General features: G+C 41.8%; 1 protein-coding gene across 2 annotated transcripts; it reads right to left on the bottom strand.

The window, feature by feature from the left end:
* Positions 1-9509: 9509 nt before the first annotated feature.
* On the bottom strand, positions 9510-17973 carry LOC110501640 (atypical chemokine receptor 3). Of its 2 annotated transcripts, none has more exons than XM_021579341.2 (2): positions 17765-17973; positions 9510-12895 (listed from the first exon to the last, which is right to left on the bottom strand). In XM_021579341.2, the coding sequence occupies exon 2, from the start codon at positions 12850-12852 to the stop codon at positions 11716-11718; it is 1137 nt and encodes a 378-aa protein (XP_021435016.2). In that variant the 5' UTR covers positions 12853-12895; positions 17765-17973; the 3' UTR covers positions 9510-11715. The 2 variants fall into 2 exon arrangements, with proteins under 2 accessions (XP_021435016.2, XP_036814888.1); XM_036958993.1 differs by lacking the exon at positions 17765-17973 and adding an exon at positions 12994-13035.
* Positions 17974-18229: the final 256 nt, after the last annotated feature.

Genomic DNA, 18229 nt, shown 5'->3' with positions numbered 1-18229 from the left:
GTACCCCCGACCAGGACCCCCGGCAGGCTGGGATGATGGCCTGGGGGTATGGAGCTGCTGTACGTTTATAGGTGTGGTGTTAGCAGACAGTTATGAATGACTGTGTTCAGGAAACTGTCTTTGTTTTGTGTTTGTGTGGGTGCATGTGTGCACATGAGTGTCTCATGTCAGTAGTGGACTTTGTCATAGTTGTCAGATTCAGCAATCAGTCAGACCTATTGATAGAATGTATGGGGGAATGTGTGTGTATGTTGTTATAGGTGTGTGTGACAGGTTATTGATGACTGGCGTACTGTGTATGCTTTTTTTCCAGCTATATTGATTACAAGGTGACAGACACGTGAAGGAAGCCCATTAAACACTTTGATACATGGAACACCTACACTGGTGTTTGTCCCAATCATCCCTGCTCAGACAGGGTTACTGCAACACAGCCTTATCATGTACCAAGTTTGTTGATCAGGAGGGAGAGCCCAGGTACTGTTTCACTCTCTGCTTGGCACGTTCAGGCCCAATGAAAGTGTTCATTCATCAGGACTGAGACAGAGAGACAGAGGCAGCCAGGCATGAGTTTAAAGCCAGGACAACAACAAGGGACTGTTTCTAGGTATATCCATAGAAATATAATTTCAATGGGTCTTCCTGTTAGTCTCGTTAGGTGGCTTTGAGATGAGCCTGTTGCTATGTAAAATGACGAGGCCAGGAAACCATGGATTTCAAAGAATACCAGTGTCATTCTGAGTAATAATGTATTTCCTAAAGAATCTTCACAATAAGGAAGTGGTGAAGTTTATTATTCTCAGGTTCACCCTTGGATTGAAAGATTCCGGGTTCACACTGAGAGTTCAACCATCCATGTGTGACACCAAGCGAAGCCTCATAGAGAGTTCACAGGGGTTCATACACGGTTAATAGGTTACAGAGGGTGTATAAAAATAACAGAAATGTGTTAGCTTACGAGTCCTGGCCAAAGCAAACATATCTGGTGAGTTCAGAATGGTTAATTACCTGATGATGTTTTATCAAAGGAACTTCTCAGTAGCAGACTCCCTTGTAGACTCTGAATGGAAAGATAAGGACTTACTTTCCTTCTATCTCTCATTCCCTCCATATTTATTTTCCTCCGTCTATGACACTTTCTGGGCTCTAGACGCCGGAGGCCCTTTGATGTTCAGAGTAGGCCTGGTTCCTGTCAGCAGGGCAATGTTTCGGGTTATCAAGATCACACATCTATTTCCAATGAGTCGGAATACTGGGAGTCAAGTGTCTGACATGTGTGAAACTCTGTGTGTGGAGAGAGGAGAGAGGAGAGTTAATAAATATAAACTAGCATAGAGATATGGAACTGGGAATGGGAATTTATAGGGTTTAGATTACTATGGGCTTGATGAACAACCTGCTGTTATCTTAGCAGGTTGTTCTACTGTATCTGTAAACCATTATATAGCTATGCCGTGGATCTCAACTACGGCTCAAAGTTATGGGTAGAGATCTGTTTTAATTCTATGATCAATAATACTTTGACAAATAAACAAATAAGCTGTAATTAGCTGAGAAAGTTATCTTCGGTTTGCTATGACGACGGTGACAGTCAACGGATGGATGGTTATTGATACATAGTGGATGTACAGTATAACCGGATCACTGCAGGCAGGGGATGGACAAAGGACAGCAAGATGAATTGAATGGACCCAGGAAGACAATCAATCCCTGAGTCTTGCTTCTTCCCTGAGTAGAGCCGCCATTCTAAGATCTGGTCAATTGTACTAGACGGATGCAGAGATTTGGTGTCGGATGTGTTGGGCGTGCCATACCTCCTAAATCCACAGCTCCCCCACCCTAACCCCCCTGCCCCCGTCCCTCTTCCCCCTCCCAGGAAACTACAGCTTCCTCTCCATTCATCTCACTTTTATTTCTATGGAGCTTTTTGCAAACTAATTTGTCAATCTTTTATGTCCTCAGATATTAAGCCCAGAGCAACAGTGTCGAGGAAATAGTCCCCTTTATTATGAGCACAGGGGGAAACTGAGAGAAACCACACTCTAGGGGGGAGCCAGAAGGACTGAATGAAAAGCAGGGTCAGTCAGTAAAAAGTAGTCATCCGATGCCTTTGAAAATGGACACTGACCACAGTGGGCATAACTTGAGTTTCACTTTCGGTATTCAGGTTTGGATCCTCCATTAAACCTGAAGAAAGTTAATCTGCAGTTCAGTTTATTCTCTGTGAGGGTGAGTGCATGAGAGTGTGTGTGTTTATACGTGTTCGCAATCATATCACAGTGGGGTGCACAGGATGTAACACAGAGCCGCCCTCAGCAAGTGTGGACCTTCAACAACAACATGAGCACAGAGGGACGCTCAGATGATAGTCAAAAGATCTGGAGGGGGGAATCTGAGGGAACTATCGGTAATGGGGAGGGGTACAGCATGTCTCTATGGAGGCTGGAACAGGACCAGGGAACCAGGGATAATCTTCCTAGTTTTTATGGCTATTCTCTATTCCATTGAATGTTGTGTTCCATTCACTGAATGTTGTCCAGACCCCAGGGTGAGAAGTGTGTGTGTGGGGGTGTGTGTGAGTGAGACAGAGAGAGAGAGAGAAACTCCCTGTAAACTGATACTCACAGTGATATCAGGCCCTGTCTCTGTCCTGCTGTCCAGAGAGACAGAGTGAGAGAGAGGATAGAGAGAGAGGACAGAGAGAGAACAGAAAAGGTGAGAGGGGGAGGAGAGAGTGGGTGACGGACAGATAGGGAGAGGATATGTGTGTGCGTGCTTGTGTGCCTGTGCATATGTGTGTGTGTGTGTTTCCACTGTCCTATAGTGTGTTATATGAGACAGCAGACCTTTGTCTGGCCTATTACATGAAGAGGACTAATCCACACCCTCCAGATAAACTGAGACATCTTTTCTCTTTCCAGGACAGAGGAACATAAACACTCTACACATGCTATCTGTGAGGAAGCTTGTTGAGAGACTGTGTAACAGTGTGAGTGACAGTGCGTGTGAGTGCCTGATGGGGAGAGAGAGAGGAATTTGTTGCAATCAGTAACTGAAGCTATATGACACATGCAGTACAGTGCATTGGAGGCCTGCCCATCTCTCTTAGAGATGTCAGAACTTCCCGCTATAGTTTAGGCTGTCATTTTTGTTCTCATATTATAAGGTCAATAATATGATCGTTTTCCTGACCGTCTCGGGAGTGGACAGATTTGGCAGGCATTTTTTTAACATTATGTTTCTACTGGTTTAATGATATGTAATAAATCCCAGGCAAAAAGCCAATAACATGAATGAGGTTTTTGGCATTGGCAGTGCATTCCTTTATTCCATAGTGTGTACTGGCATTTATATCTATGTAGCCCTCTGAAACCCACTATGCAAATTGTTGGCCTAAATGTGTAAATTGTGCAAATTCTCTGAATGTGTCTCCAAACATCTACACGGGAATATGCAATCGCCAACAGTAATCAGATTATCTCTGCAAGAGTCAGTCTTAACTGTGCTGGTTTCATTGACCATGGTGGCAGTGTGAGTGTGCCTGAGGGTGTGAGTAACTGTGTAACTGGACAGGCTGGTTTTCAGACTGTTTTCAGGGAAACCAAGTCGGTTTGTCCTCCTGTACATAGAAATAAAGGCATGTGAGACAAAGAGTGTTTTATAAAGCTGTTAAACCTTTTTAGGAAGAATTCTGGTCAATGTAACAGCTTGCTAGTCTGTTAGTCTGTTAGTCTGCTAGTCTGTTAGTCTGCTAGTCTGTTAGTCTGTTAGTCTGTTAGTCTGTTAGTCTGTTAGTCTGCTAGTCTGTTAGTCTGTTCGTCTGTTAGTCTGCTAGTCTGTTAGTCTGCTAGTCTGTTAGTCTGCTAGTCTGTTAGTCTGTTAGTCTGCTAGTCTGTTAGTCTGTTAGTCTGTTAGTCTGCTAGTCTGTTAGTCTGCTAGTCTGTTAGTCTGTTAGTTTGCAAGTCTGTTAGTCTGCTAGTCTGTTAGTCTGTTAGTCTGCTAGTATGTTAGTCTGCACACTGCATTGTTTGGCCTGTCTTTCTTTCTGTCTGTGTTTCAGTAAACAGATGTTTTTTTACTGGGAAAAAGCAAACCCTGCCCTAGACAGGAACACAGCAACAGAGGGGGACATTTTTCTGCTTAAATATTGTCAGGGAAGTGACTGTACTGGAGATGTGTGAACGAAAGCCAAATGTCTCTTTGTGTTTCTTCGTGACTCCAGAGGAGCCCATAAAATATGTTGTTTTTCACCTCATATGTCACTCAAGAGTTATGAGTCTGAGGTTATAAACATCACTGTTCTTTTCACACTGTTCTGTTCTATTTGTCCAACTAGGGTATCATTAATAACACACTAAGACTATCAGCACACCAGGTAGGCCATTAATTATACTGTACAAGCTACATTAAGGGGCAATCTTACTGTATGAAGTTGGTTGAATTTTTTTCTCTCCAAAAATCCCAAACTGTGCTCATATGGAATCCCATATAGGCCTACTATGGTGTGAGGGGACAAGTGTTATATGGACCACGAGTTTAGCTGGCTTCTCATGTATATGGTCTCCATTCATCCCCTTTACTGTGATGATAGAATTACTTTTTCCCCATTCTCTTTTTATCCAAAATAAAACATATAAAAGAAAGATAAGGATGAGTAAGTTAGATGAGTGAAAAAGCAACAGTCAAACCCAAATACCTTGATAATGTGATAGAAGAGTATCATATTTGTCTTCTTTGGCCCATATGGAAAACAATAGATGAATTTCATGTGAACACACGTGATCTAGTGTGACGTTAATGTGATAACGTGTGACAACATGTGAAGCAAAATGTGATAACATAAAACTACACACATGATCTCATGTCAAATTCATGTGAAATAAATGTGACAACATGTAAAATGTCGACATGTGTTTTTGGAACACTTCACATGTGCTCACATGTTGTCACATATGTAGTAGTAATGTGTGTACCTACTACTGTAAGTCACTCTGGAAAAGAGCATCTGTTAAATGACTAAAATGTTCAAATGTTTTACACATTGCTTTACATGTTGTCACGTTATCACATTAACTTCACATAATGTCAAACCAACCCAAACCATTATAAGAAAAGTAATAACATAGTTTGGGGAATTTAAAGTCAATTGTATGCTGTTCAGCTAAAATGTAACCCCATCTGGAATTTGAACTCTCAACCTCTGGATTTGAGATATGCTGCTCTTTCTGCTGTGCCACAAAGTCTGCAACCTTCCCCTACACATTCATTACTTATAATACATCTCTGCACTTAGCAAAGGAGTGCCATCTGCACTGCTATTTTAGTTTTCAGTTATTCTGACTATTCTCAATTTCAGGGTTTTCTGTATAGTTGTCTAATGTTGGTGAGTATTATTTTGTTTGAATGTTACTCCTGAATAACTCTGATAAGAGGGTCCTGGGTGGCGTATCGGTCAAATGCACTGCACTGCTGAGGTGACACTACAGCCCCGGGTTTGATACCAGGCTGTGTCATAACCAGCTGTGACCAAGAGCCCCATAGAATTCTGCACAATTGGCCGAAGGGAAGGTTAAGTGACAAGTAGGTGGCCAGGCATGTCATGTTTTGGAGGAAACATGACTTGAGCTTCGGCCTCTCCTGAGCGCATTGAGGAGTTGCAGAGATGATCCAAGGGACCTAATAAATAAAATATACTTGTGGCCATATATACCTTTTCACAGTCCAGCCTGGTTAGTACAGGGACAGGAGACCGCCTGGGGAAAAATAATTGTATCATTATGATAAATAGGATCGTCTTTCTATAGTGTATTTTTAACAAAGCTGATATTTACTTTGAAGTCCAAAATGTAGGAATATTTGTGAAATCAGTTATTGACACAGACATGGTGGGATATCAGGAAGATCAGAACGCAGTGAACCAATAGGTTGTGAGTTCAAATCCCAGGTAAGGACATGTTGAATATTAATTACTGTATATATAAACATACATACACAATGTAGTCAAAGTCTATTTGATTATGTAAGCTGAAAACACGGTATGCTAAACATGCTGTGTGTATCACAATGACTCATTTCAGTATGTGGGGCATCACCTGGGGAAATGTGATAATTTGAATCCACAATCGAAAGGTTATGTGATCATGCAAAAATCGACTTCCAAAAACACATGATTTTGCAAAATGTGGAAATGTCACACATGTTTCTCCATATAGAGTGTGGTTAATTTATCCCTTCGTCTTCTTACACTTCGAGAAACGCTTAATGAAGAAACACGTTGAGCTTAGGATAACACAGAGGAAATGGTTTTGCTCTTGTTCATGTCTTCTTAAAGGTTTAAACAGCTGCCGTCTCTTCGCAGGCACTTTTCTGAAGTTCTGTCGTTAAGGATGACAATAGCATGCTGCTCTGACAGTGTGCGGGCGGGTGGGGTGGAGTGTGTGGAGTTTTTTAGTGGACGGGATGTTGGGTGAATTAAGCGATGTCTAAATACCGGATCCATAGCCCCGGCACGTATGAGCAATATAAATCAACATTACAAGCCCCAGCTTTCAAGACCATGTGTCCTGTCCATACCATCGCCTTTGATCTGGTTAAGCTCGTTATTTACATAGACATGAGCCATGTGGCAATATCAATGAGAGGGCTAAGCACTGGGTAGGGCGCACAGGTGGTGGGTTACAGCGAAAGTGATAAAGAAGCATTGTTCAGTTAAAGGGCAATTCCACCACTTTTAAACCTCATTTTCATTATCTCCAGCACAATACATGTCAACATACTGTATGTGAAAACATCACAAAAAAAAAAAAGAAAGTAAAAAAGTTCTACGCAATGACATCATCAAAAGATAAAACATTTTAAAACAGTGATTTTCAAAGACTATGAGATTGGTGTGATGGGTGAACAGAAACATACCCTCCTTTGAGCTAGAAACTCGTTGCAGGTTTTGAAAATCACCATTTTAACCCTTTAACCCTACACAGTGACAGCCACAGACAAAAACATTTTAGGACCTTTCTTCTTATCTTTTTAACCACAGACCATAAAAACACTCTGTTTTCACATATGTAGACACTGGTTTCGTGCTGGAGATGATGAAAATGAGGTTGAAGAGTGGCAGAATTGCCCTTTAAGGTGGACTTCAGAGACTGTTCTGATCCCATCATTGCCACCAATATAGTGATTGAGGTGAAGCAGTCAGAGCAGGATTTGAACCAGCAACTGTGCAACCATGTTCTGCTTATGTTTCATACAAATAACCTAAAATAACACTGAAGGGCAGTTGCTTCTTTGGATACAAAGTTATGAGAGAATCATGCTGACATACAAAGTAGGAAGTCAGACACATATTTACTCTCAGTAATCCCAACGTCTAAAGGTGTGGACAAGGTCATCACAATAAAAGTATTGCAGGCCTCCACCTCCAAGTATAATCAGTCAAAAACATTTAGGCACTATAAATCAAATGTTACCAAGCCTGTTCAGGTGGTTAAATAAGGCGTGGCTGTGTAAATGAATATGCATGATTACTCTGTGTAAATGAGTATGTATGATTACTGATGTTTGATCCAACTCATGATTTGATGACCTCTCACCTCTCATTTCCCTGTCTCTCGCTGCAGAACATCTGTCTAACATCTGCCTGCCAGTATGACTGGTCCTACTCTTCTCTCCTAGATGAGTGAGGTGTCCTGGGGTGATAAACTATCCCTATCCTCCATCAAAATAGTCTCTCTGCTCTGACTTCTCCTCAAATTCACTCCAGAAACTCCCCTAGGAGCACACACAGCTGTACTCTTCAACTTCATTAATAATTCAAGACCTTCCACAGCCATACATTCTCATATGGAATTGATCCCAGGCCCACTGAAGCAAATATGGGCTTGATTGAGAATTAAATCTAGTCTAAAGTAAGCGCTTGCATCTCAGCCAGAAGTAATGTAGACCTATAGTGCTGTGTGTGCACATGTGTGTGTGTGTGCATGCACACTAGTGTGTATGTGTGTGTACACGTGTACTGTATGAGTAAGCTTATATTTCCCTCCCTAAATTCCTGCTAAATTACCCTGTACCTCTCCTCATCCTCCCCCTTTCATCCTTTCCAGTGTTAATGGTCTCTCTATAGTATGCAGGGCATGAGCAGGGCATGGACCATGAGATCTATAGCTCCATAGCAATATAAAGCAACCCGCCCTCCATCAATATCTTATCTGGGCCGTTATCTGTCCATATTAAATCAAAACCTAGTGATAACCCACAATGGGCTGTACTGTAAATCATACAACTCACAGAGAATGGCTTGCATCAAGTCAAACAACAGATGATTTCAACATATACAAACCATATGCTGCACTTCTACTGTACTCAGCCTCCGTGCTGTGCTTTATTTACAGTGACTGTGCTGCATATCCTTCCGATCTGTTGGCGAGCCTTGTGAACAGAGGAGTATTTCACCAAGATTTAAAGTGGGCTTTCATAATAGTGAGAACAGAGGCCTGCTAATAAGAAAGAGCCCTGTCTCTAAAGTAAACGGCTCTGACAAGACGCTTGACAGATAGTTTGGATGGCTGAACAGCTGGGTCTGGAATAATACTGCTTGACTTGTCCTTTGTAAGCACCATACACATCATACTGCACACGTTAGAAAATCTAAAGTGAATCATAAAAGGGAAGCAAATCGTAAAGGGAAGCGAAAACACTTCACACTACAGTGCGAGCCAAGGAAAACACATGCTCTTCAGTCAGACTCATGAAGCAGCAGGAGTGTGTGTGTTACTGTGTGTTACTGCAGTTCAGGCCAATCAGTGTGTATCTGAACACATGCTGTAGAACCACATGGAGACTCTTGTCTGTTCTGCACTAATGCTGATGTACTATTTAAACCATAGAGGTATCACTCCATCTAGACTCTAGAGCCAGAGTAAATGTTATGACTGTCATCAGAATTTCCCCATTGCTCAGTCTGATAAGAAAGACTATGACATTTCATGAGGTGCAGAGAACCCCCATGTTAAACACTGTGTGAAGCCCGTGTTTATATATGCGTATGTGTCTGCCTGTCCCCACTGAGTGAGCACATATCTGGATATATTAACCTGGTTTGTCTGCCAATCAACTGGGTCTACATCTCTATTCCTGAATTCTTTCTCATTTCATGTCTGAATAAAACATGCATTGTTCTGTATTGTGACTTTAATTGTAAGACATGTGTCCTACGTGTCATGGTAAGCATTGTAAAAGCACTGTGTATGTTGCAACCGTGCTTCATAACTGAACGGTTACGGCTAGGATACAGGATCTAATTAAACGTTATGAATGACTTAGTCCATTTATTGGCCACATAAAGTTTACAGTTGAAAATGTGTCTGGTTGAATGTGTTCATGCTAATGCACTCCAGTCAGTGCTGCCATACTAAAAGGTGTTCAGTGGTGCAGTAAGCCCAGGTTACGTTTCACCTCTTGTTACTTTAATTAAAAGGCTCTGATTAAAGTAATAACACAAAGCAAAAGAACTTCAGACACGAGATTCATTTTTGGTAAGTAACAAAATCCATAACATACAGTAAACACAAAACATCAATGGTCCTTTGCTTTCTCTTTCAATAATGACTGCTAGGATTGGAATTCTCACAATGTAACAGGATACATATGTATCCAATCAGATGACACTATAACTCCATGGCAATGGATCAAACAAAATATGTTTGTTACCACAGACAGACAGACATTGTATAACTCAATGTTTTTATCCATCATCATTTGGTATGGAACTTTGTGTGAGTCACACTGTTTTCACTATAATAGCATGACTCGTGTCACAGAGTCAGTGACTTTCATTTACAATGAGGCAGCTTCATGAACACATAGAAATTAGTGATGTGAACTTCTGAATCCACAACATATGAATTACGATTTTACAAAACTACAGATGTAGGATCTTAAATTGACCCGTTTGTCATCGCAAAATTATCCCGCAGAAACAGGATTTGAATGTTTAGTCCATAGTGCTTGGTCGGTGGTTAGGCTATTAGCTGGACATGTAGAGTGCAATACTGTTCATACAGTATATGACCCATTTCAAGAAGCTAGGCATATGTCATACATCACTACTTCACATAAGAGGCATTTGAATTTTTATTTTTATCAAAATGCGTACTTTGTGTGAACTTTCATGTGTGTAACAAATGTGTATGCCATCTGTAAATACAAATAAAATGGTTCAATTATGAGCCTAGTTGTTTTAGCCACGGAAGAAGGCAGGAACCTTCCCGCTAGCGATGATTGGGTGATTTCGGAAAACTATTGTATTTCATGAACAAACAGTAGTGACCCATCCACTTAGTTAGGCGTGTCTGGGGGGTGGTTATAGCATTTATTTCACATGACCCTTCAATTTAGACAAATGTCTGGGTAATCTCTTATAATTATAAAATATAATTATCTGGACACTTTCAAAGTTAGGTTAGGATATAGGCCAAGGACTAGATCAAGTGTATTTTTACCTGGAGTTTTTCCTTCTTTTAGGCTACTACTTAAACCACTTTTAGTCTTGACGTCTTTGGTTGTTTACTACACTACCTTACTCACCCTGTTTAGCACATGGCCTCACATGTGAATCCTTACAGAGATGGGTGGGGCTAAGGCTTAAGAGGGTGTGAACGATTCTGAATATGAGTAGACAAAGAAGAGCTCTCCAATAGGTGTACCAAAGCATTCAAGGGCCATTTTCTCAAAAGTGGGGTTACAAGTTGATCAACTTTCAAAGCAGAATTACTTCCCCATTTTTCTCAACTGCAGTGTATGATACACCATTTTATCCAATGTAAAAAAAAGTTTTTTTAAAATGTTGTTACATATGAATCGAGGCGGGGGTCTCATATAACCATGTGTTAGTGGTTTTCAGTAACTCTATGTAAATTAATATGTGGTGATTAAGATCCTACATCTGTACATAAACAATGCCAAATTTGAAAGTATTTTATAATATGTACAAAAATACAGTATATAGAAAGTTGAATAATAACAATCTAACAATTATAATATATGTATTTCAATGCCCTTCTAACTATTTACAAAGTGGATTTGAGGTGTCACACAAGCACACACACGCACTCACGCACATACACGCACCTCTAGCAGTTATATAGGACTCTTCAGACAGACAAACTGGGATTGGTATGTCTTGAAGTGGAGAGAGAGATTGAGAGAGAGTTTGTCTGTGTCGCCATGACTACACTGGCACTACTTCAGAAGCACTTTAAAACAGTCTGTTTGTCAGACAGAGAATCTACTCTTCCACTCAATATAAGTGCTTTTCTCCAGACATCATTAGTTTGAGTTGATAATGGCCTGCAACTGCAGTCCCTCACACCATCCTTATTAGGAACGTATGGTAGCAGGACAAATACACAGGTAGTTTCTGTGAGGGGAATGTTGGATTATAAATAATGTTTGGTTTGCTTCAGATGAGGGCACACAAACTTGTGGCAGTGATGAAGTTTGTGTACAGCCTAGGCTTTGGGAAAGGTTATTTGTTATGCTCTAGTTGTTAAGACACATATTTCATTTTGCTCTTTGTGATGGCCCAAATTTAGCCTATATAGGTTATCATGGGTTACTGCATTTTAGGTAATTTCAATAATTTTGGGTCAGGTGGACAGACTATGTTCTAGAGTGTGGTGTGTTCTGAAGTTCCAGGGTGTGCTCTAGAGTTCAGTCTCAGATCTGTGGTGGGTTCTCCACGGCGACGGCAGAGTACTCTGTCTCAGAAATGTGGGGCTGCTCTATGAGCCTGGTCAGGCCTGTACGTGTGGAGTACTTAAAGATGAAGGCCTTCATCAGGTCATAGCGGTAGTTCCTGTTGAGGAAGTTGTAGAGGATGGGGTTGAAGCAGCAGTGGAGCAGGGACAGACACTGGGTGAGGTGCAGCGCCACGTAGAGGGCGTTCTCCAGCCCACAGCTCAGAGGAACCAGGCCCAGCAGAGAGAGGGCATCGGCCAGGAGCACTCCGTGGTAGGGCCCCCAACAGCCCAGGAATACCACGGTATAGGCCAGGATCACCCTGCGGCTCACACGACGCTCCTGCTCCATCGCCGAGGAGGAACAGGAGGTGGAGGAGAGGGCTTGGGCCAGGAGGGCATAGGCCAGAGCGATGACAGGGAAGGGTAGGACGAAACCAAGCAGGATGAAGCTCAGCTGAACTCCCACCATCCACTCCCTGGAGTGTTCCTCTGGGTACACCGGCCTGCACAGCACTACCTCCCCGTGTGATGACCTCACCGCCTGCAGGAAGTAGGTATCGGGCAGGGAGGCCACCAGAGCCAGGAGCCACACCCCTACGCACACGCTGCGGCGAATCAGCTTCCGGCGTCGGCCCCCATCCTCACTGTCAGCGGGCCGTGTTACACTCAGGTAGCGGTCGACACTCATACAGGCCAGGAAGAAGATGGAGCTGAAGAGGTTAACAGAGAAGAGCAGGTGGGTGAGCTTACACGCCACCTCGCCGAAGGGCCAGTGGCCATGCTGCGCCAGGGAACTCACCCACACGGGCAGCGTGACGCACACGCACAGGTCAGCCGCCGCCAGGTGGGCGATGTAGAGGTGGGTCTCATGGCGAGGGGAGGAGCTGGAGGTGGTGCGCTGGGAGCGGACATTGACCCAGAGGACGAGGCCATTGGCGGCCAAACCGACCACGAAGATGAAGATGTAAAGGATGCACATGGAGTGGAGCAGGGCGCTGCGGTCGAACGCTGTTGGACACCCGACCATCTCCACACGCGTCCCGTTCTCCAGGAGACCCGTGAGGTTCAGGTCCTCCCAAGTGTCCAGCAGCTCAACCAAATCAAAGCTGCTCATCCTTCTGCTGGGAACGATCGCACACACCTCACGGACCTGGGATCTGTAGAGACAAGAAGGCAGCAGCCCATCATTCCTGATATCACTTTGTCAGTTTGGAACTAAACATCAACATAAAGTGCCTTCAGAAAGTATTCATACCCCTTGAATTGTTCCACATTTTGTTGTTTTACAGCCTGAATTCAAAATGGATTAAATAGATTAATTTGTTTTCACCCATCCACACACACACACACACACAAAACCCCAAAATGAAAAAGCAAAAACATGTTTTTAGAAATATTTGCAAATGCATTGAAAATAAAATACAGAAATATCTCATTTACATAGAGACCAGTCCAAAGTTGACACACCTACTCATTTAAGTTTTTTTTCTACATTGTAGAATAATAGTGAAGACATCAAAACTATGAAATAACACATATGGAATCATGCAGTAACCAAAGAAGTGTTAAACAAATATATTTTATATTTGAAATTCTTCAAAGTAGCCACCCTTTGCACCGATGACAGCTTTGCACACTCTTGGCATTCTTTCAACCAGATTCACCTGGAATGCTTTTCCAACAGTCTTGAAGGAGTTCCCACATATGCTGAGCACCTTTTGACTGCTTTTCCTTCACTCTACAGTCCAACTCATCCCAAACCATCTCAATTGGGTTGAGTTTGAGTGATTGTGGAGGCCAGGTCATCTGATGCAGCACTCCATCACTCTTCTTCTTGGTCAAATAGCCCTTACACATCCTGGAGTTGTGTTTTGGGTCATTGTCCTGTTGAAAAGCAAATTATAGTCCCACTAAGCTAACTAATATAACAGAATATGTAATCACTGGTCACTTTAATAATGGAACATTAATCACTTTAATAATGTTTACATACTGCTTTACTCCTCTCATATGTGTATACTGTATTTGATTCTACTGTATTTTAGTCAATGCCACTCCGACATTGCTCATCCTAATATTTATATATTTCTTAATTTCATGATTTTACTTTTAGATTTGTGTGTATTGTTGTGAATTGTTAGATACTACTGCACTGTTGGAGCGAGGAACACAAGCATCTCCCTACACCCGCAATAACATCTGCTAAATATGTGATGTGACCAATAAAATTTGATTTGAGATCATAGGTTTGAATCTTGCTGATGACAATAAATAAATTAATTGTTTGTATGATTAATGCCTAAGCAAATGAATTTCCATGTGTACTATATGTGCTTGGAGTTCAAAACAGTTAACCTAAGCTATCAGTATGATTGAAATATTTAGTGAAAGTTAAGTTAGTTATTCAAAAACCTCCAAATTACCTTAACATTTCATTCAAAACGTTCACAACATTTAGAGAATGTTATTTAATAACCTTCAAATAACCTATCATTTCCGTTAAAAGAAAGTTAATAAAACCTCCTGGGAAAACCTTCAGGGAGCCATAGTAAAATGTTCTCAGAACCTCATTGCAACGTTAAATGCATGTTCCCAGAAAAGGCTATATTTTCTCTTCCATTTAATTTTTTTTAATGTTTTACCGGTCAGGAAACATAAGGCTTCGTTACCCGAAACAATGGAAAACCAAAAATGTGCGTTCCCACAACTTCAAAGGGAACAAAATGTGCTAGCTGGAATGTCTCTGAATCTGTCTGTTTGGAACCAGGCATCAACATACATACAGCATGTCACAGTAAATGTTTGAATTATATTTAGTGAGTGCTGCCCTGAGTTCCCTTGGCTTTTCATTAATGAGACCTCAACCAATCAGTCTATTTCTGGGGCAGAGTAAGATCAGAAAATCAATTGACTTCTACACAGAGCACTGCATTCTATGGTATTTACTTCTACAGAGAGCACTGTATTCTATGGTATGTTATGAGATCCAATAAGCATCCAAATGAAATGTACAAAAACAGCTTTTTATGATGTGCCACCTGATCCCAAATAATCTAAATGTAGTTAACTCTTTAAAAACTGCTTTATGAGTTCATAAAGACTGTTGTTTTGGGATGATTGAGGAATGACTAAAAACTCTGTATCTTTTTATGTCCAGTCAGAGGGCAGCACCAGCTACAGTATGTTTACATTAGTCCCAAAACAGATGAAATGTGAGGCAATAGGATCTGGGACACAAACATTGTGTAATTCCAAAATGTTCAGCGATCCAGCGTCAGTCGGAATGTTAAACCTGATGTCGCTTTAAATAATGTTTTCCATTGATGTGCATGAAAGAAAACATTTTCCAGTGTGCCACTGCTCCTCCAGAAATAAAGTGAGGGAAGGAGAGAGAACCACAACATCATCTGAAAACATCTGAGGCTAATCATATACAGTATACAAACACACGCAAAGGGATCCTACACACTCATGCATGCACATCATGTACACATATGGACACACACTGCTCTCTGTTTTATGTATACCAGGGTCACAACACAACCTCTGACCTCTCTGTACTGTATGTCTGATTGGTCATTTTACGCTCTAGCTTGATGTCTCTCTTCCCATGACAGACACAACATGACGAGTGAGAGGTGAGGGGTTAAAGGTGAGAGGTCAGACATGAGCTATCAGTGATTTAATCCTCCTGTTCCCTATGATTGACATGCATGTCCACAGACTGTGAGACATCAGAGCGGGGTTACCAAGGGGTTTAACTACTTTAGAAACGGTCCAGCCACGGTCAAAGACAGGTCGGCGACCGCTGGGCAATACAGCAGGTTAAAGTGCATTGAAACGTGACCCGCTTAAGCAGCTGTGCGTGTGAGCTCAGTGAGTGTGTGACCGCATGGCCCACGCCAAACTGTCTGTGATTCCACAGGAGACCATGTTGACAGTGGAGAAGGGAGGGCCTATCTGTGGCTGAATGTGTTGTTGCACATGTCTGTAGCAGTGGCCCATAGGCGTGTGTGTGTTATGACTGCCTCTAGTTTCAGCAGATTCTATCAGTGATCAAGAAGCTATTCAATTGATTGCTCTTTTCATTTTTATTTGGCCCTTCACCCCTGGCACACAACCACTTGCCCTTTACTACAGTATAATTTTAATGTTCTGTTTTAGAGGGATGGTGTAGTCTAACTCAGGCCCTCATACATAAGTGTCCCTGTAATTCACCTCTATTATATGGTAAACAGAAACACCTGAGGTGCCAGCTCACGTCACATCTCTCTGATCCATTATCCCCTTCACACTCAGCCCATCTGATAACACACACACACAAAGAAACACACATGCACACACGCACAGCATCAGAACACTGCACTGATAAGCAGTCCCTCTCCCCCTTTCTGTCTGTCTCTCTCTCTCCTCATCTCCCTCTCTCTCATTATCTGCCCCTCAAACTCTCATTACAAGTAACTGGGGAATACTCAGATCACAAACCTAGAGTTTCACCATACTCCAAATACCCAATAAGGCCGAGCTGGTTGCAACATAGAACATGAGAGGCTGTATGAACATGAGCATTATATGTTCCCCCTTACTAGCTCTGATTGTGCTGATTTACTGAGGAAAAATGTATTCTATGACTGTGAATGTGGTTGTCCCACCTAGTTTAAGATGAATGCACTAACTGTAAGTCGCTCTGGATAAGAGCATCTGCTAAATTACTAAAATGAAAATGTATTATATTATACCTCGAGGGCTGCGGTATAGATGTAGGATCATAATTGGAGCCACTTTGCTACAGCAGAAAAATAATCCTGCAGCAACAGGAAATGTGAATTATTATGTGGATTATAATACGAAAAATGTATCAACCCCTTCAAAAATGTAAGGGAAAATCACGTCTGAAATTTCAATGTGGAAATTACAAACTTTAAAAGCCTTTTTAGACCTCAATTACACTACAAATGTGCATTTCCTGCCGAGCAGGACAATTTTCAGCAACAAAATAGTTATCCAATTCAGATCCTACATCTGTATTTTATGATCCCTGGTGATTCCCTATCTGGTTACACATTAGCCAAGCAGCATGCAGGGAAGATGATGCATGCATTCCAATACTGGACAAATAGGGAGCAATGTTTTCATGTGTTAATCCAAAACCAGAGAATGCTGCAGGTGTGACAATAAAAGATCGGAGCTCTCTCTTGCTGGAAGCGCTCTCTCCTGTTGGTTTAGGCTTTTGTCTTGCAAAAGAAAAGGACTCAATGGAGAGGGGTCAAGGGAGGGCCCACAAACGTCCCTATAGCTGGCAGAACCCTATATGAGAAGAGGAAGATAAACGTTTTCGTTTTGGTTATATATTTGAATATGGGGAACCTTCGTACCCAAGCGCATTTATTTGCACTTTTCTAGCGCATTTGCACTTTTCTATGGTATTACATTATCCATGCGTCACAATGCTTATATTTAAAATATACAATTGAAATATAAGAAAATATGTATATGATAGGGAACGGATTAATTTACATAAGTGAGAAACACACACTTATGTAGAGTTACAAAACCGAGTTGTTCTTTACATTGACATTACGCGCGAGAGAGCACTGAAATAATCTGACGTGAAGCTCTTGTAGCCTATCTGAGAACACATTCAATTCCGTAAACCATGTTAAAATCTTCCCTGAAAACAAACCACATTCCTTATCAAATGCCAGGGGACTCCGTGTGTAACCTGGCGACGTTTATTGAACAGGCACTACTAATCCGCGCGCCACGCTGCGAAAGCCGATGGCCCTTTCTATGGATAGAAGGACTTGAGGACATCAGAGGCAAGTAGTCACATTAGGATAATGTTTTAGCCAAAACTCAACACGCAACAATGCACCATTAGCTGAAACGTAAAATTGACTATCGGCTGTCCACGAAACCGAAATGTTAGGAGTGCAGCTGTTTGGCCCGCAACCTCTTGTTATGAAGATGCTCCTGTCAACTGGTTTACCTAGAAACTAAAATGAATGTAAAATACAATGTCTTACTTGTAATTGAGAAAAAAATGCTTTATGCGTGAGCTCTTCGATGAAATTGCACCGCTTCTCCTGGGCGAAGGGATGTCCTTTTATGCTTTGTCCAAGATAGGGAGAGGTGGTGGTTGTGAGCTCTCCGCTATGTGATTCGAATGAGTGGGTGAGTACCCAGTGTCTCTCTCCTCCCAGCTATAGTGAACCTGGCCTCGTGCCTCCCACTGCACTTGTTAAATAGGCCTAACCTATTGCGTAGTGATACGCCTCCCAAGGCAGGTCCCAAAACACATTCATTGAAGTTTCTGCCAAAAGCGAAACAAAGGCGTCTGATTTTCACTTTGTCCAACAAACAATTGCCCAATAGTCGATACACGTTTGTGCTTCATTGAAACAGGTGGATCTATTGTGTGCAGACTGCCAAAGACAGATGATAATAACGATTTACTTAGTAGACAGTCATTATCTGAGATAGGTCTATGA

The sequence above is a fragment of the Oncorhynchus mykiss genome, chromosome 22 (assembly GCF_013265735.2).
Source record: "Oncorhynchus mykiss isolate Arlee chromosome 22, USDA_OmykA_1.1, whole genome shotgun sequence".
Classification (NCBI taxonomy): Eukaryota; Metazoa; Chordata; class Actinopteri; order Salmoniformes; family Salmonidae; genus Oncorhynchus; species Oncorhynchus mykiss.
This window is presented reverse-complemented; position numbering and strand designations above follow the sequence as displayed.

Coding starts and splice junctions, on each gene's coding strand:
- LOC110501640 (XM_021579341.2), bottom strand. CDS start 12,852: ATGAGCAGCTTTGATTTGGTTGAGCTGCTGGACACTTGGGAGGACCTG.